This window comes from Temnothorax americanus, unplaced genomic scaffold, assembly GCF_048541705.1.
Source record: "Temnothorax americanus isolate GAGA-0224 unplaced genomic scaffold, ASM4854170v1 Scaffold5, whole genome shotgun sequence".
NCBI lineage: Eukaryota > Metazoa > Arthropoda > Insecta > Hymenoptera > Formicidae > Temnothorax > Temnothorax americanus.
In genome coordinates, this window is record NW_027509657.1 from 7,047,066 (window position 1) to 7,067,296 (window position 20,231).

General features: G+C 37.0%; 1 protein-coding gene and 1 long non-coding RNA gene across 5 annotated transcripts in view; one reads left to right on the forward strand and one right to left on the reverse strand.

The window, feature by feature from the left end:
• LOC143903918 (uncharacterized) overlaps window positions 1-5,259 on the forward strand; it is a 10,168-nt gene extending 4,909 nt beyond the window's left edge. The window contains exon 2 of the long non-coding RNA XR_013258830.1: window positions 4,556-5,259. This is a non-coding gene — a long non-coding RNA (uncharacterized LOC143903918). The remainder of the gene's footprint in view (window positions 1-4,555) is intronic.
• Rasgap1 (Ras GTPase activating protein 1) lies at window positions 5,047-19,953 on the reverse strand. 4 transcript variants are annotated; one of them, XM_077417939.1, is made up of 15 exons: window positions 19,847-19,953; window positions 13,555-13,675; window positions 13,181-13,450; window positions 12,820-12,976; window positions 12,468-12,655; window positions 12,044-12,379; window positions 11,710-11,911; window positions 11,410-11,628; window positions 11,180-11,304; window positions 10,845-10,982; window positions 10,501-10,542; window positions 10,274-10,380; window positions 9,912-10,155; window positions 9,488-9,829; window positions 5,047-9,400 (listed from the first exon to the last, which is right to left on the reverse strand). In XM_077417939.1, the coding sequence occupies exons 2-15, from the start codon at window positions 13,569-13,571 to the stop codon at window positions 8,845-8,847; spliced, it is 2,943 nt and encodes a 980-aa protein (XP_077274065.1). In that variant the 5' UTR covers window positions 13,572-13,675; window positions 19,847-19,953; the 3' UTR covers window positions 5,047-8,844. The 4 variants fall into 4 exon arrangements, with proteins under 4 accessions (XP_077274065.1, XP_077274062.1, XP_077274063.1 ...); XM_077417936.1 differs by lacking the exon at window positions 19,847-19,953 and adding an exon at window positions 15,039-15,192; XM_077417937.1 differs by lacking the exon at window positions 19,847-19,953 and adding an exon at window positions 14,449-14,494.
• Between the last annotated feature and the right edge of the window lie 278 nt (window positions 19,954-20,231).

The window sequence follows — 20,231 nt, forward strand, 5'->3', positions numbered from 1 at the left end:
ATACGTTTTTTTTTGGGGGGCCCCCGGAGCTTCGTCCACGATGACGATACGCGGAGGGGGAAAATTGTTCCAGGTGGGCCCCAAAATTACTTTTTACTAAAAAAAATTTTTTGCAAAAATTTTTTTGTGCCTTTTTACACTTTTTTTTAAAAAAGAAATTTTTTTTTTTTGGGAAAAATTTTTACGCGGGGGGAAAGGGGAATTTTTTATAGGGCGTCCCCCCCCCAAAAGGGGGGCCTTTTTTGGGGGTTTTGGGGGATCCCCTTTTTTTTTTAAAAATTTTTTTTATGTTGGGGGTTTTTTTTTTTGGGGAAAGAGGCCTCCTGTTTTTTTTCAATTTTTTTTTGTCAAACCCTTTTTTTCCAAAAATTCGTTTTTAAAAAAAATTTTTACGTTTTTTTTTTTTTTAAACCCCCAAAAATTTTTTTGGGGGAAAAGGGGCCAAAAAAAAGGGGACTTTTTTTTTTTTTTTAAAATTTTTTTTTTTAAACCCATAAAAAAATATCAAAAAATTTTTTAAAACTTTTTTTCAAAAAATTTAAAATTCCCCCCCTTTTTGATTTCCCCCCCCCCCTCCTGTCGTTTTCCCCCCCTTTTTTTAAAAAAACCCCTTTCGTTTTCAAAACTTTTAAGAAAAAATTTAAAAGAAAAAAACGGGACTATTTTTTTTTTTTAAATTTTCCATTTTTTATTGATCCGTGCGGAAAAATACCCTGAAAAAAAAAAAAAATTTCCAGGAACACTTTTAAAAAATTTTATTAAGACAAGTGATTCTTAAAAAATATTTCCCCCAAATTGATTTAAAAAAAAATAAAAAAAAAATTAAAAAAGCGTTTATTTTTGTTGAAATTTTTTTTTTAAGTAGCTTTTTTTTTTTTAACTTTTTTAAAAATATTTTAAAAAATTCGAGATTAAAGGGGGATGAAAAAAATTTTAAAAAATCTAAAAAGTGCCTTCCCCGGGGGGGAATTAAAACACAATGATATTTTGCTTTCCTGTTTTTTTTCCCTTGCAAAAATATATCGCTTTTTAAAAATTTTGATTCTTTGTTCTAAAAAATTTTTGTTAGAAAAAAATTGCTTTTTAATTTTTTGGGGGCCAAATTTTTTCCGAGGGAAAAAAACCTCAAAATTTAAAAATTAAAAATTTTTAAAATCTTAATTTTTGAAAATTTTTGGGGTGGGGGGCTTTTTTTTTGGGGCAACAGCTCATGGCAAACCCCCGGGTTTTTTGGAGTAGAAGGAACTTTTTAAAAAAAATAGCGGCCCAAAAAAAGTCTTCTTTTTCCATAGACAAAAAATAAAAAACCCCTTTTAAAAACATATAACGGGGGGAAAAAAAAAAAAAATTTTTTTCCCAAATTTTCTAGGGGAAAAATTTTTTCAAAAACAAAGATTATATTCAGGGGAAAAAAAATTTTTTAAAACCCCAAGCGAATATTAGAGCAACCCCCAAAAAAGGGAAAAAAAAAAATTTTATTGAAAAATTTTCCAAAAGGGAAAAAGGCACTTTGATTTTTAAAAAATTTTTTCATATTGTTAAAAATAAAAAATTTTTTTAAAAATTTTTAAAATTTTTAAAAAAAAATTAAACGCTACTTTAAAAAAAAAAATTTTTATCACGCAAAATAATAAATTTTTTAAAATTTTTCACGGGGTTTTTTTTTGAAAACAATTTGAAAATTTTTTTAAAGTAATCCATGTCTTAGAAAAATTTTTAAAAATATTTCCCCCCGTAAATTTTTTTTTTTTAAAATTTTTTAGCACGGTTTAAAAAAAAGATAGAATTAAAAAATCGAAAAAAAATAATCCCGTTATTATCTCATTATAAATTGAGGCTTAAAAGTTGTGAAATCGATTATAGTTTGTACAAAAAATGTTGGAGAAAATTGAACAGTACGTGTTTTTTTGTAAATCAAAAATTTGTGTCAAAATTTCAAAATCTTATAGAATACAGTTAAAAAAAATTAAAAAAAAAAGTTTTTGAAAAAAAAAAAACGTTCCATTGGACCCATGTTTCGTAAAGTTATTGAGCGTTTAAAAAAAAATAACGTAATTTTTCAAAAATCGATATTTTGAAAACGGTTCGACAAAAAAATTTGAAAAAAAATCATGGAGGCCTCTTTCAACCAATACTATAACATAAAAAATTTTCAAACAAAAATCGAAGATGCAAAACCCAAATGGTGTCCGATTTGGCGTGGAACGCCCCATATAAACACATGGTGTGTGTGAGTTTGTTACTACGTTTACGCGAGCGTTACTTCTACTGTAGTAATTTACGATAATTCCTTCGCGTAAACGGGATTTTGTAGTAACTTAAGATAATTTACTCCGCGTAAACGAGTAATATATCGTAAGTTACTACAGAAGTAACGCTCGCGTAAACGTAGTATGTGTGTGGTGTGTGTTGTGTGTGTGTATACATCTTATTCCATTGCATAAATTCTGCAAAATGCACTTTGCTTGAAAAATACATATGATATAAAGGCACAAAATAAAAATTTATGCAGAATTATTCTTATTGTTCTAGTACAAAGTAATAGGAGCATGATCCTGGAGAAGTCCCATGTCCGTGATATCGTCATCGTGGACGAGGCCTGGGGGGCCCACAGAAAAAATAATTAAAATAATATATTTATGTGCGTATGCGTATCGTGCTCGTGCGATTGCGTATGCGTGTGCGTGTGTATGAATATGTATGTTCAATTGCATTACGGTTTTATATGTAATATTATTTACTTTCGACAGTAACAATAAAAAAAAAAAAAACATATATTTCATTTATATATGTATTTTCGTTTACATTTCTAAACATTTTATCAACAAAATAATAAACAGAATTTTTTGTCCTAAATAACATTACCGTTTTTCTTTCTGAAATATACCCTAGAATTCCAAAAAGTCTTGATTTTACCATACTAAGTGTACGCTACCCAGTGTACTAAGAGAGAGAGGGACAGCAATGAGAGAGGGAAAGAGGGAGAGGGAGAGAGAGAGAGAGAGAGGAATAAATGGGTGCATGCAAATTACATACATAGAGAAAGGAATAATAATACGAGAGATATCTGTCCTTGTCTAACGAGGCATCTGTACGACATATCTGTCAAAGCTCGTTCTTTGAAACGGCTTCATAGATCGCAAAATCCTTTTACAAGAGTAAAGTTTAGGTACTAATGAAGGGTGGGATTGTAAAATAATTAGTAATAATTAAAAAAAATGTAAAATTGCCTAACGAGATATCTGTACCACATGGGCCCGATTCTCTAACGAAAAACATATGCACAAACACTGCTCTAACAGAAAGGCTGCAAATTGATTTGCTCTCTGTCGCACAGTTTTTAGCCAATAAGCTTGCAGCTTTTCTGTTAGAGCAGAGTTTACGCATACGTTTGTAGATAGAAAATCGGGCCCCATATCTGTCAAAGTTCGTTATTTTGAAACGGCTTCATAGATCGCAAAATCCTTTACAGGAGTAAAGTTTAGGTACTAATGAAGGGTGGGATTGTAAAATAATTAGTAATAATTGAAAAAAATGTAAAAATGTCTAACGCGATATCTGTACCACATATATCTTTCAAAGCTCGTTTTTTGAAACGGCTTCATAGATCGCAAAATCCTTTTACAGGAGTAAAGTTTAGGTACTAATAAAGGGTGGGATTGTAAAATAATTAATATAATTAAAAAAAATGTAAAAAATGTCTAACGCGATATCTGTACCACATATCTTTCAAAGCTCGTTCTTTGAAACGGCTTCATAGATCGCAAAATCCTTTTACAGGAGTAAAGTTTAGGTACTAATGAAAGGTGGGATTGTAAAATAATTAGTAATAATTGAAAAAAATGTAAAAATGCCTAACGAGATATCTGTATCATATATATGTCCTGGTTCGATTGCTGTGTAGAAACCAGACAATGTAGCCAACCCCGAAACTGCCCACAGCTGCGTGCGCCATCTCGCCATCTCTCGCAAGATCCGTGAACTACTGCTGTGACATAATTGCTGCTCTGCGTGAATATTTTTGTGAAAAATATACACGATCGTTTCAAAGCTCTCATTTTTATTCCAGGCTTTCAATCTCAATTTCAAAGGTACGTTATTGTTTGTGCACGTCTTCTGAAGGGTGGGAAAGTTTAATTTCGTACATATTACGTATACAACTGTTTATATCAGAAAATAAGGTTTTGAGGTGACAGCATTTTAAAAATTTTTTCAATTATTACTAATTATTTGACAATCCCACCCTTCATTAGTACCTCTACTTTACTCCTGTAAAAGGATTTTGCGATCTGTAAAGCCGTTTCAAAATGAGAGCTTTGAAATGAATTGTCGGTAATTTGGACGGCTTTAGCATCCCCTTAAAACTCACTCTTTGTCTCTTTCTAGGGGAATAGTTGGAAAAAGATGAAGAGTGAGATTAATCGACCGATTAGATTAAATGACGTTGGTGAAACCGGGCCGTGTATGTACACAACATATTATACATATACATACATTTCTTTCTTTTGTGACGTTATTGTTGTATGTATCTTTAGGTTTTTTTTTCTCTATACAGAGATGCTCTCGATTGACAATCGATACGACAACAACAAGAATTATCTTTCAAGATCGCACGACCCTTTTTGGCCTTCTAAACTACGGAAGAGGCTCTCATCGCGGAGTTAAATTCGTAAAATAAATTACGCGTGTGTGAATCGTTTCATTCGTATGTACAAGAATCTTTTAGAACGTTTATAAATGACCATCTGCCGTAAACGTTGCTCGTATTTATAAAAGATAAATTGTTTTCGCTTTTTTCGCGATATTTAAATAGCTTCAAATCGAAAAGAATTCTTTTTCGATCGTGTTTTATTATACTGTTCAATGATATCTCTTTTCCAATCCGAAGAATTTGAATGTATTAATTCGGATATTGTGTGTAATCGCGGAAGATTATTACACGGCTCTAAATAAATATGGATGATACGTTGTCAATGGAAACGAAATTGTTACTATTATATATATAAACGACAATTATTATATTATTATACACATAGGACTTTTGCATGCAGAGGACTTATTTCGTTTATTGCAAGAAAAACTTATGTACAATATTAAAATACACAAAAAGTGTATGTGCTACAGAGCACTAATTCTCTCTCTCTCTCTCTCTCCCTCTCTCTCTCTTCACTTTAATTAAATAATGTATACATATACATATATATATATTAATGCTCTCTGGACCCTAATAACTTTCCGCCCGGTGCCATCCAATCACGATAAGAAGAAGAAAAAGAAGAAGATATTAATGCTCTGCAGATTCAAGAAAAAATGTTCTCGAATCCTCAATGTATTTTAAGGCACAATCTATTTCTAAGGCTAACGTTTTCTACAAGATAACAATAGTTACTTGATGAACACAACGAGAGAGATATAAAAATATTACTAAATTACTAATATAAAATTAATATAAATAATACCGTTCGTAAGTAGAATTACCACATGTAAACCTGCATCGAAATTTCGAAAATTTTTCGGAAGCCTATATACTACACGAGACAAATTTATTACCTTCTATGCAGTTTTCCAAGGTTCTTTGAAATAATTTGACTTTCTGATATGTCCATTTTAATCTTGGTTTAACTTACCTGTCGTCTTTTCCTAGTTTTAAAGAGTTTAGAAAAAGATGGAAAGTGAGTTAAACCGAGATTAAAGTTAATCGACATTGGTAGAAATGGGGCATGAATCGCATGTAAAACGACTTGTCATGGAATTCTGTTTTCAATCTCCAACTTTTGCGTCAAAAATTTCCATAACGGTGCTTTCTAATTACAAACGATAATGTAAGCGTTCTTGTAAACTTCTTGATTATCTGCTTGTTACTTAATACGTAAAAAAGTTGTATTAAATTTGTGTAAATTAAAAATGCAATGCAGAATTAATATTATCGGAAGACAAAAGAAAGGACAAGATTGAATCCTTCCAACGAAAATATGTGGCAACTGCAACATTTAAATAAACAATTTACTTTAATAACCAATTATGTAAATAAAATTACATTTTCCTTCAAGTACCAAGCACTTGTTGCGACATTAACGTAACTCTAAATGAGCCGACTCAATCTTTAGCGCTTTACTTTGAGGAAGATATATCTGTATTTCTCTCTATGTCATATAATAACGTACGAAGAAAAGGAGAAAAATCGACATTATATATCATAGTAAACATCGTGTCAAATTGTTCATTAATTTGCGTCTAACAATTGCGTTTCACTTAATAATTTATATAATATTATCTCCATATTTTTTTTCTCTGCATTGAACGGGAAAAAAGTCTGTATATACTAAGTATATACATAGGCCTTGCATGGATATGTTAAGTTTTCAAACTAGATTCACGCACAGTGAATTCTAATCGCGCGCTCAGATATTGATATTTTAGATAATCCAACTATTTTATAAACAATATTTGATTTATCTACAGATTTACTAAAATTATCTTAGATCTTACATCTAGCAAAAATGGATAAAAATGTTAGATGGAGATCTATTTCCTACACGTGTGGAAAAGAGATTTCTGTACACTGTACATCTAATGTTTATAAATTGTATAATATTTGAACAATAATTATTGAACGATATAACTATATACATTTTTTGTCTTAACAATTTTCTCGTGTGTTATCGTGTGTTATTGTAGTTGTTCTTTACTAAAATGGAGGGATTATAGTCATAATATTAGTATGGCTGTAGAGCTATTTGACATACGAGTTTCACATCACGAAACATGTAATTTTCGATTGCAGTTGTTTTCGCAACTTTGTATATTATAAATCACTGTGATATATGAATACATGTATAATAAAAGTTATCTCTTTATATTTAGCCTCAATTAAACAACTGGATATTTTTATATTTAAGTCATCTTTATACTTTATCGGAACATGGAAAGAAACGCTTTTAGGTTCATTCACAAACGTACACAATATTATCACCCCCCCTACACACGCACACAAACACTCACACACTCACGCGCAAGCACATAAAACCCCCCTTCTTCCTACTTTCCTTCCCTCCCTCCCTCGCTCTTCCTTCCTCTCTCTCTCTCTCTCTCTCTCTCTCTTTCTCTCACTCTACTTAAATAATTAGAATTTATTGCAACAGAAACCGAATATTATCAACTTTCCAGAATTGTTCTGAAAAAAATATTGTAAAAAAAACTAATATTGTCTTATATAGATTTAAGTATATGTGTTTTATTATAAATTATATTAATTAATTGCTTCACATCACGAGAGAATGATCTACATCAGAGAATTAATTAAAAAATCTTAAAAACGGTTAACCATAATTTGATACAAATGTTACATACGTGTTCTATATACTTATCCCACATTAATCTTTTTTAAAAAATTAAAATATAATTTTCAACATCTTTTAATTATGCAAATAAAGATAGCCCTTTAATAAATGCCGAATATGTCCTAAGAAATGTAAAAATTTTTCAAATTAATTATGACCGATATACATCTTATATAGAAAATTTGTAGCTTAGATAGCTTAAAAGTTATTACGAATGTTGATTTCATATTCTATCACAGGAAATTGATCAAATATTCATTCAACGTATAATCAATTATAATAGCATCGTAAAGTACACGAACAATATATGAAAACAAAACATTATTAAAATAACATTTAGCAACAAACAAACAAACACGCGCGCACACACATACGCATACACACAGTTCGAGATTGCAAGATCTTTTTGTTATATCTGTCACATATCTCTTTCCATTAAAATTTTAACAGATCTAACATGTTCGTTTTTATGTAAAAGTCTATATTAGAATAACTAATAAAATATAAGAATTGATAACAAGAGGAGGTACATATTTTTGAATAAATGTAAATTCAGACTGTTTTATAATAAAAGAGAGTCTACAATGATAAATGCGGTAAAAGAATTTACTTGCGGCTACTTTAGGCTTGTAAAGAATAAATTTAGCGCCTGTACGATTAGATGGGTACATCTTTCCCACCATATGGCTCGATTGAATTTATAAAAGGGCAAACGCTAGAGCAAAAAATACGGTTGGTTGTTTAGAAATCCTGAGATTTTTTAATCAAATTGTAAGGTAATTAATTCTATTTTTGTGACATTAATAGGCATTATTATATTCTTATCTTAAGCATGTGCGTATTTATAATTAATACCGAAAGAATTAGGCTCAAAATTGATAGAATAATATATGAATCAAAGATAGCGGTAATTGTATTCAATTACAGTAAAAAAATTTCTCTATAATCTATAACAATAACTATTACGTAATATTACATAGCTATAATTGAGTGTTTTATATCGACGAGAACTCGACCTTTCAATGAATGAGATTACAAGTTGTGCAATAACACAATCAATGTCATATTTATGCACATACATCTCCAATAATATTGAAATGAGATGAGAAAATAAATAAATAATAAATAGTAGAGATTTCTGTGATGACAAGATGTTACGTTCTCTGCACAGCATGGTAACAAATCAAAGGATACGTTAAATTACATTCCGTTATAACTCACTCTCTCTCTCTCACTCTCTCTCTCATTTATCTGGTATCCAAGAGATAAATTAAAACGATTCGTCATAAAAGGCAAACATATGCGACAGAAAAAAAACTGCCTCCAACAGCAGCAGAGTCATTAATTAGACACAACAGAAAGTTTATACACACAAGAGGAATTGTACTTTTCCTTTAAAAAAGCGACCAATATAAATTTTCATATTTTCTCTCATTCCCCTCCGTGACTTTTTTTTCAATTACTAGAAACGTGCAACTTCTTACATTTGTACATCGTAGGTAAATTAGTGATTACCACGCTCACTCATCGAATTACAAGATATGTCAGGGATATCGTCCTGTAATCGTCTTGTCAATGTACATTCGCCTAGCCCTCTAATGTTGTCATAATTACCCAATTTTCGCGACAATGTACCCGATAAATTAATACTATCTGCCGTTAGTAGACTGGTGCTGTCTAGTCTTTTATGATTTTCCATACTTTCGTTAGCGTTTCTTTCCGATTTATCAGATCTTAATGTATTGTTTAAGCTATGATCGAATTTTCTGAGATCATTTTGGATACTTCTGATAGTATCGCTATTGTTTTCGTATCCTCGCAACAAATGATTTTCGTTCTCATACCTACGATTAATGGAGTCAGAATCAAGACACTTTCTGAATGTATCGTCGTATCTTTGACTCTCGACAATTTTTCTAGAGAATCCCATGTCGTAATGTTCCGTCTCTATAGATCGTTGATTTAGACCATCCAACTCGTACATTCGCTTTGTCAACTGATTATCGAAACCTGCTCTACTAGCTAAGTGGAGGTAGTTGTCATCACCGATGGGAGCCTGTCTACAAGAGCCAAGTACGCAAATATTATTTTGTAATAGCGAAAATCCAACATACATCCGACAAAACAATGAGCTATATATCACATACTTGCTGCCGTATTTGGTGTCGCGTGCCAGTCTTCTAAAATAGGCTCTATGTTCACACTGCAACGCGTATGCAGCATCTCTAAGTGCGATTAAAGTCTTGAAACACGAAGGTACATCTTCAATAGGCGATCCACCATCCGGAATAACACACATATCGCTAGCACCATAAACCGCCTGGCATTCACATGCATTCATCAATGTATCGAGACGTGGCAGATTAGTGAAGATTAACGAATGTATTCTCTGCAAATCGCGATCTGGGTCTAAGACCATTCGCAGTCCAGCCTCTATACCTGGCGATACTTGACTGCATCCCGGTGCAATTTCAGCAACTGCCCGACAGCTACATACGTTGCAGGAGCAAAAAGTTAGAATTGAAATACATACACATACACGCGTTTCTCGATATCCACCACATTACTCACCAAAGCCAATGGCCATTGATGTATGCACTTGGATGATATTTTTCCAAGCGGTTACTGTTTGTTTGACATATTTTTGTGAGAATGTCAATCCATTCCTTTTCTTCTACACAATTACCAGCTTGAACATACAATGCCCTTTGTGGTTGAATAATTTGAAACATGTTTTTCATCTTGAAAGAATCTTCGTGAAGTCTTTCCACTGCTAAAATTTCTTCTAATGGTATCTTACATAAAGGTTCTTTACCTGTAAATTATATAAAGTATTCTATATAAAAAAACTGTATTTACTGTTCTTGTATACTGTTCCTTAATAGAAAGAAATATAATATATATAAGAGATATTATCATAAAAGAGTATTCACCTTTGGTTTTAGAATATGTCAAATCATGCGTGGTAAGTCTAAAATATCTCTGCTTAAAATTCTTGCGCCCAAATCGTTTTCTGCCTTGTGCTCGTTTAATCATTACTCTATTAAAAAAATATATTACAATTAAAAAATGGCATTTAAAAAATACTCTTGTATTGTAAAAAATACTCTTGTATTAATTTATCAATAGACAAATATAAACGTTAAATGATGATACCAACCTCTTGTTACAATTGGTAGTATGCATAAAGAGAAAGTATATTCTATTAGAAATATACAAAGTTTTTAAGCATTTACTTGTGTAATCTGAATACTATATTTTCAAGTTAACACAAAATCTGACTTAAGAGGAGCATTTATTATATTTATTATATTATATTTTTTTACATCTTTCTCTCTCTTCTCCCTCTTCTTTCTGTTTATGTACGTACATGTGCGTATATATGAGCGCGCACATGTGAACTTTTGATGCAAAAAAGACATAAGATAAAGAAAAGAAGAAGAAGAAGAGAGGGAGGAAGGGAGATATATATATATATATATATATATGAATAAATGAATGTACCCTTCTTTGAGTACCACTGGTTGTTCTTGCAATACCGTTGGACGCTGTTTTGTGATACCGCTACTACTGTTACTGCTAGTCGATATTATCTCTAGAAATTGCTTGACTGCTTGTATATGTCTCTCCGTGTAAAACTCTCTACAATATCAAATTGTATATATAATAAAGAAAAAAATTATTTGTTGCGTTTAATATTGGGTTGGCCAATAAGTCCGTGCGGTTATTTATAAGTAAAATTTATAATTAAAAAACCGCACGGACTTATTGGCCGACCTATTACTTAATCTTTAAAGTTTCTGATACTTATCTTGAACGAATATTTATTAAAACCTTACCTGTACACACATTCCATGTATTCTTCTTTGCATACACTGCCTGCGCCTCCTCTACAAGACACCAAATTTCCAAGACTTTGAATCGTCTTAGATATTAATGTTAATGTCCTATTGGTCTGTGAATCCTACAAAATAACATACGTTACAGGTAAATTGAACGGAGAACTGCTATATAAAAGTATATAAGACACTCTTCATATATAATACATATCGTTTCTTCAGTTATTTACAATTTGTTCGGTAGTGATATCAAATAATCTTGGACCCAATATTGCAGGAGCGAAAAATCGTAAAAAGATAAATCCACTTATCACCGAATATCTCACTTCCTTGTTTTTTGGAAAGTGAGTTGCAGCGAGTTCTCTCAAACACCAGAACATTTCACACATTAAAGGCGGACATCTTACTCCCGACGTTGTTATAGCTACAAATACTCTTTCAACATATTCCTGTGAAAAAAGATGGCTATTAGTATACCTCTCGTTGTCTTGAAAAGAACGTTAGAGTTACAAGCGCTTGTAATTTAATACCTTCAAATTCGTCAAATTCGTCTCTGTTGTATTGCCATCCTTTACCCGAGTTGGATCTATTTCACATGGCTTTTTTTCAAGAAAGACTTGTTCCATCGCAGGTCTAAGAGTACTATGCAAATAATGAAGACCCGCTAATCTCATGCCTTCGTCCATCATCTTGCTCACCAATGTATTACCCCGAAAGATGGTCGTTGGGTCACTTAAATAAAAAAATTGCCTTTTTATAATTACAATATGCAATATGTAAATAATTGAAGTGAATAATAAGACTGACAAGACTAGTTGATACGACATCTAAATTATTGTAAAATAACACACGTAGTTGGCTTACGTCAATTTAGAAATCTCATGACTAGCAAGTGCTCGCATCACAGATACCAGCTGTCCATGATGCACCAATACTCGAACTAATGGTTGCGCAGCTTCCATTTTACTAGCTACAATTTCACCCAATATGTAAACAGCCGACGACGTTATCGGCTGAACATTGACGCTTTGTAACAATAGACTTTTAAGTTTATCGTACACTTCAGATGGGAAGACATGATCGGCTACGTAATGAATCTTCAAACGTAGAGATCCCAAACCTGGCAACGTACCAGGTGGTGTCGAATTACTTGAAATTTTACTTGGACGATGTTTCGCTGCTCTAGGTTGTAAAAAATACCTGTGCGAAATAAAATAATATACGTTATTCGAACTACCGTGCGAGAATCCGTAACCATACGAAAAAGCAATAATACAAGCGCGTATACCATGCGGTTGTTGTACTAGTTTCTTCTTTTTGTGTTCCTTTTAACGTAACTCGCACTTCGCCAAGAAACACCGATTGTTCCCCCATGCCAGGAGATGCGTGCCACAAACCAACAACTACTTCTCCAACTTGAGCTCCTTCAATAGAATAATGGGAGACATCTTTGTCTCTGGTCTCGGTTAACTCTGGCTACAATGTAAAAGAAACCACACTTACCGCACTGTTCACGTACACTGCATCTGTGCACGTGCATACTCTGCGCGCGCGCGCGCGCGCGTATGTGCGCATATACGCGTACATATGCATAACGTATAAAGAGAATAAGCCGAGATGATATTACAGGCTATTCTTACCTCAAATACAAATGTCTCGTTAAAATATGGAGATGCTGTTTTCTTTTTAACCTTTGTGCGCTTAGATATTTTTTTACCATTACTATACATGACTGTAACAATTGCAAAGGGATCACAGCTACCATTTTTAATGGTTAATTCACTACATTCTATTATTCTGTAATGCATAAAGCCAAAGATACATATTACTGGAGGACGTGTGTGTGCATATATACACACACATACATATATAATATATGTATATAAGTATGTATATGTTGCATATTCTAGTTTTATGTATGTACGAGACAGTCGTCGGACAGTCGTCGCGACGCAATATGCGATACGACGACTGTTGTGCCACTGTATCGTTGTCTCTCACCTTACTGTAAGTTTAGGCTGAGGTTGTCCGACTTGAGATTGCAAAGCAAGTTCCAAATGAGCCTTGCCTTGGACTTCAGAGTCAGCGTCGACTGGTTTCAGAGGAAACCAATGCTCTTTATTATGATACGTAGCTAAATCTTCTCTCTTTATCGCTACCTTTCCCAAAATTTTATCCTGCTTTAAATGTCTATCTCTATCGTATACATAAATGCCAAGGTAACGAAATTTTCTGGGCACTTCAAATTGAAACTCCTCCCCAAAAAACGGACTATACAAAGGTCACAAAATATATATTTCCTTGTAAATGATTTAAATATATGGATTATATTACGGAGTGAAACAAATTTTGCAGATTTGATTTGACAGACTTACTTGAGGGTTCTTTCCATAGTTGTCGTCCTGAATATTTCTTCTTGATCCAGCGACAAGGTGCAGTAAACGTCTCGCGTACCTGGCGACCCATGACTTCGACTTTGAAGGTTCTTTGCTTCTCCTGTAGAAAAAGTGTCGGTAGGCGTAGTTAATAAGAGATATTCCTTAGGTGAAAAATAATTTCGAGTTACTTACTAATTACGTTCGAATTACATTTAAACCGCTATTCGCGTTAATCATTTCTTCTCGAGAAATGATTAGGCGAAGAAAAGATCGTTATATATTTACATTTAAATGGACTGTCGCTATACTACATCGTTAGACACCGTCTTAGTCTTACAACCGTGTCTAACAATAAGTAAGCGTCATTACAGATTCTCTTGAGAAAGTGTCTATCACTTGGCGCAACGATTTCGCGCACAAGAAAAGTAAACTGGTAAATTTATAGAAATATATGTTTACATTGTTTACAATTACGTTATATCAGATTATCGCACCCACGTTGCACACACGCACGATAGAAAAATGAATGCTACACAGGTAAAGTAACTCGAATGCAATTATCGATTTATTGATTTCCAATAATTCGAATCGCGCTACGCAGCCCGCTGCACTCTTAAATAACTATTTCACCCCCGTATAATATCGCAGGCATGACGAGACTGCGCGAAACGAAATTTTACGACCAAATCCTGACTTTATTCTAAAAGACCATTGTCGCCATTGTGTCAAACATTCGTGTCAAGGTGTCGAGTGTCACGTCGATTCGCTCGTTATTTACATATGAAGCAGGTTGTCGAATGCAGGTGGAAAATGGCAATTTCGGAAATATAGAAAAAAACGGGAAGGCGCGTTCGCGAGCCTGTTAGGAAAAGTACGCTGCTTCTCCCTTACGTGTCAGACGATTCGAATAGTTGGTAATCATTTTTTTACATTCGACCGAAGACACTTTCGGCACATTTTCTGTCCGTGTCCGTGATCGCACAATTTTCTTACCGTACAGACGGTCGTCTACAGATCACGCGGCATACACGCATACACATGCACCCGCGCACGGCCACGCGCGTATCAATGCGTGCGTGCGTGCGTGCGCGCGCGCGCGCGCGCGTAGGAGGACAACGACGCGTGGGAGTCGGGAATGTATACGCCAGCGATCGCCCATCGCTAGCGAATTTCGCGTGAAAATCGGATGTCGTCCTCGATCGATTCACACACATTATACCGTCGTTGCCGGACGCAAAAGCCCCGACATTCGTCAGCCGTTTTCGAGCTTTCGCTCGAATAAACGACAGACGATACAACGGAGTTGAATTAGGTGACATCCCGAACGCGCGGCGCGGAGCGGCGCGGCGCGAGAAAAACGGGGCGCCCACGACCGACACTGTAACCGGAGCCGGAGGTCGCACCGTGGCGATAAACGCCCGTCACGCATCGCGCTCACGTCAATCACTCGCGGCACCGCCGCACACCACCCATTTTCCTACCGATTTTGATCCTTAGCCTCTCTTCAACGCGGACTAGGCGCGTCTCCTCGGCCATGTTACCTCCATGACACTACTGAGTGGCCGCACGAACGAAACGAAACGCAAGCGGTTCGTTCATTCTGTGAATGGGTCTAAGCCAGGGCCGTGACACCGGGCACGGGGCCCCCCAGCGCCCTCTCCGCTGTCTACAGTGTCTACCCGGTACCCCCCGCTGCCGCGTCGCCCGCCAAGATCCGGGCGTCCCGGGCGTCGGGCGATCCAGTAGCCATCCGACATCCGACTCTGCGATACCCCGCAATACTCATCCGTGTTCCCTCCCGTTTTCACGCGATGCCATTACTTCCTTCTTACAGTTCTTACGTCCGGTCCGTTTTTGCCAAGCTCGTGTCTACTACTCGCGCTTCGCACTTTACGAATACATTGTCAAAAAAATCGAGAGAGAGAGAGAGCCCGCACGTAGAGTGGCCCGCGCCACTGTGTTGTCACTTGCAATTACTTATTCTTTGTTTCATCGTTTCGTTGCGAGAAAAAAAGCCGCTTCTGGATTACGACAGGATATCGATAGTGCTGATATAACGATATTAACGATAGATCGTTCTCATTCGCCTTGACGCAAAAATAAGTTATTCCGAATGAATTTGTTCGTCGATAAGTTAATGCGCGTATATATATACGTTTTTATGCATGCATACTCGTATATATTCACATGTGTATGTACATACATTACCTAGGTACATTTCGATGAGCGGGCACGAGGCATGATTTAATTTTCGTTTTTTACAAGATGACGCGAGACCGTTAAATTGTTATTAGCGAGCGTAGACAACACACGAGTTAAGGAAGCGATTAATTATTTTTGACTGATAGTATCGCTAATCTTGATTTACCTGATTAACGATATGAAATAGCTATTACGTATGTTGTTGACCCATAAAATTATACCCATCGTTACGTACGACAGAGAAATATAATATATGCGCGACATTTTTTCAACGAGTCGTCAATGCTGTTCGATCGCGTGTCCTATGGCGCGATTGCCACTCGCTACGAGGTTGGCGTGTACCGGGTGACCAATACACAAAGGTGCGTGATGCGATGCGTACGTGAATCACGCTTTCCTCGCTGCTCGCTGCATTCGCGATGTGAGATGTGAGAATTGCGAGATGTGAACACATGTACATAAATATGAGCTGCTCTCTCTCTCGAGCTGTTCGTTGCTCTTGCGCACGGTGTGTTACACACGGCGAGAACGTTACATGCTCGCGCGCGTACTCGGGACTCGGGACGGCATTGGTTTACGTCGCTCAACTATAAGCGCGCGTATATAAGTGGTGACTATGTGGTGAGCCACTTCCTGATGGCGCAATGGCCCGCTTCCTCCCTTCCTCCATAATCCCTCTCTCTCTCTCTCTCTCGCTCTCTCGCTCTTCCGTACATTTATTAACGACAAATACAATACAAGTATTTATATTGTGCAAACCTTGGTACGTCGTGTACTCTTTTCAAGAATTGTCGCGCACGAAATTTATCACTAAGTATACAAGAATGATTAAGATGGTATATGAAATGCAGATCTGCGAAATGGAATTTAAGATAAAAAATTTTACAAAGATACATCGAGATAAACACTATAGGAAGGTCGATATGTTTTCTCGCGAACCGCGAGAAAAGAAAAAATATAGCGTACCCTATAAGAACTAGATTATTGATTGCCATCCCCCGCAGCTGCTTTCAGGGAAAAAGTTACTGGTATATAAGTTGGGGCGGATCGATAGATCGTAGGTCGTAGGGAAAGAGAGAAGACGCCCTGTGAGACCACTAACGCTGCTTGCGATTTAAAGATTTATGATATTATGCAGATTGCGGAGAGCAACTAGCTCTCTCGGCGTAGCGTAGCTAGCGTCGTATACTTTTGCAAGACTTTCACGGAAGATTTTCCCACGTGGCCCGTGGGTATACACACGCCGCGACGCCGGCGTCCGCGCCCGCGCCGCGCTCATATACGCTCTTTCCGCGACGCGTCTTTTAAAGGTAAAAGGTAAAAGAGAGAATCATGGCTTTTCGTTCGTTTCTTTATTCTATATGTCTTATCGTCACACACATATTTCCACACATTTCCATGCAACATGCAACACCTTCCGTACGTTGATAAAACCCTAATTACGTCAATTAACTTAATTTTGCTCGACACTATTTTATTTTCCGTGACACGGAAAACGTTTGAAATTTCAGTTATTCTATACAATCTACAATAAGACAATATATTCTTTTGTAACGCGATAAACCACGCGTGATTAAAGATACGTACGCTATCAAATCGACTTGGCTTCTCTCGGCCAGTTTTATCAAAACTAATTGCATCGTCCGCGGCGTCGTGCAAGCAAGTTGTAAACATTATCCTCGACGTCCTCCTCCTTACCGCCGGAAATAGGCTCCTTGATATACATCCTTTCAACTAACGCGAGTGCGAGTGGGAATAAACTAACTTGGACGGACAACAACTACGCGTCGTACCGTCGGCGTCGTACGCGTGAGATGAGAAAGTGTTTCAAAACGCGATCAAGAGAGGAAACGACTCGCGATCCATTTAAATTTCACTCAAGATTTAAGCCAAGAGATTTTTTTCTTAGGATTAATTATAAAATTATACAAATGAAGCATGTCCTACGGACCCACGAAGTTGTATTACGACACACCGTACGATACTACAATAATAACATGCGGTAAGAGAGAAGAAAGAAACTGTTGGATGACGGATTAGAAATATAAATATATTGGATGGTATAATGTAATAAGTACACGGCGCGGTGACGCGTGGACTTGTTTTTCACCGACAATATAACCGCCGCTCGACGGAGGACGAAAAAATGTATTAACGACGACGCGCGCATAAACGCGGCAGCCAGGGGTAGTTGGCGGGTCGAGGGTCGAGGGTGGAGGGTGGAGGGTGGAGCATTGTCAGCGTGGCGGGTGGCGGCGAGCGGCGAGTGACGCGCCGCGCCTCGATCGAGCGAGCGCTTGAATGAAACGGGTGGAGCGGTTACGAGGAAAAAATATGAATGAAGTCGCGGTAGAGCGACGGTCGCGTACGGTTTACGTTTAGCGCGCATGCGTCCCCGAGCCGTAAGCCGTATTAATGCATGTAGCACGTGCACATCGTTTCGCGTCATTCGGCGTCAACAACAGCGTCGTAAAACTATGCGAGGGGACGGCCGGACGACCGGACGGACGATCGGCCAAGGTGAGATGTCGATATAACGTCGCGTCGTCGCGTTCGTCACATGCCATAGATCGCACGTGCTATGTACTACGATATTGTTGAGTTAACGTTCTCTCCTTCTCGCTTACGAATTTGTTTTTTTCTTTCTTTGCAAAACGAATTCGAGAAGCAAGTCGGTGTCCGCGTCGGTGACGATAATCCCGCCGATGACAATCGATATAACGACGATAACAATTAACGTGTATAGCGCGTGGACCGACAGCGGCGAAATTCTTTCCTCCTTGCCTTTCCTATAGCACCGCAAGTTATTCTCTCTGCGTCGATTCGAGCCAATTTTTTCTTATCGCTTATTATTCGCTACGCGATTTCATGATTTATGCGTATATACGCGACACGTCAATGCTCGTAATTTGTATCTTGCATTCGCAATTTTACTCTCGCTCCTCCCCCCCCTCTCTCTCTCTCTCTCTCTCTCTCTCTCTATGCGTTTCCCAATTTTTTCCTTCGTTATTTCAAAGCGAGCGAGCGACATATGAAAATTTTGTGCTCGCTCCGTATCGATGTACATGTAATAAATTTCGGTCAAGTGAACGATAGATTTATAATCTATGACATGGAATTAATACTCGCTAATATATATATGGCAGAAATGGTCGTTGCGGACATATACGCAGCAATAAACGTAGGAAACGGTATAACAAACTTCCTAAACGGGGAACCGACAAGGGGAAGAAGCCCATCCGTTCGGAGGGTCTTTCACAACCTTCCCCCCACCCCCCTCTCCATTATTCAACGAACGAGTGAATGAGGCAAAAAAGCACAGCGACCTATAATTTCATTATAATTAGCTTCCGCCGATATTACGTTATGTAATTTAATTGTGCCCTTGCGATCGCGCACTTGTTCCGGCGTCCTTTGCGCGAGATTTTTTTTTTGTAATAATTAATTGTAAGCCGAAAAACTTGATACCTTTAAAGTTTAAAAGAACGATATATATCTCGCGTATATCACTCGTCGAGAGTGAAATAACAGTATGTATTAGGAGTATAGAACGAGATTGTTTAGCAGTACTTAATGTATCGATTTTCACGCGCGTGATTCTTCATTCCTATAATAATTGCTCAGAGCTGATGCGATCGAGAGAGAGAGAGAGAGAAAGAGATCGGTTGTTGGATAAACGTACTTGTAATTGCGAGAAAAAAAGCATTGTGCGTACAACCAAGAATGGTATCTAGATCGAGACAACGTAGACAAGCCACGCTATATTCTTACAGTATTCCCACGCGAGTACGACCGTACGGTTTTCGCGGAAAAGCGAGCAGACGTTTCCCAAACGTGCCGCGGCGAACGCGCGATAACGAGAGAAAAGTTGCGGAACAGCAAGAGAAACTCTCCGTAAGCGTAAAGAGAAAGAGAGTATACGCACCCGCGGAATCGTATGGGGATACAGATTATACAGAGCGATATAATTGGTATTACGCGCGGGGACCGCGTGAATATCTTATACAATTAGAAGTCGCACAAGTAGGACGATCCTTTCGGGCCTATTGTTTCTCGCTGCTTGTGCAAAAGCAGAAAGTACACTTACCGCTGGCGGGCTGGCACACTAGCCGAAGCTGTGGCCTAGCTTTGCCGTACACGCTACACGCTTCACGCTTTGTCTACGTCTACGCGCGTTACCCGACCGACCCGCGACCACTGTGCACTGTCGCCATCGGTCACCAGTCGCCGGTCGCCACGGCCATGACGAAAGATATTGCGTATGTACGCTATGATGGCTAATATGCGGCTATACGATTGTCGCCAGTCCCATTAAATCCCTTGTTCTATTATATATATATAGATTATTTTTACGCGCGATATAACGCAACGCGAGTAACACCATCTCAAATTTCACTCAAGTTTTCCTGTCGTGTGTGTATTCTCGTTACTCGTTATACATATAATTCTATAATTCTTCCTCTACAATCCTT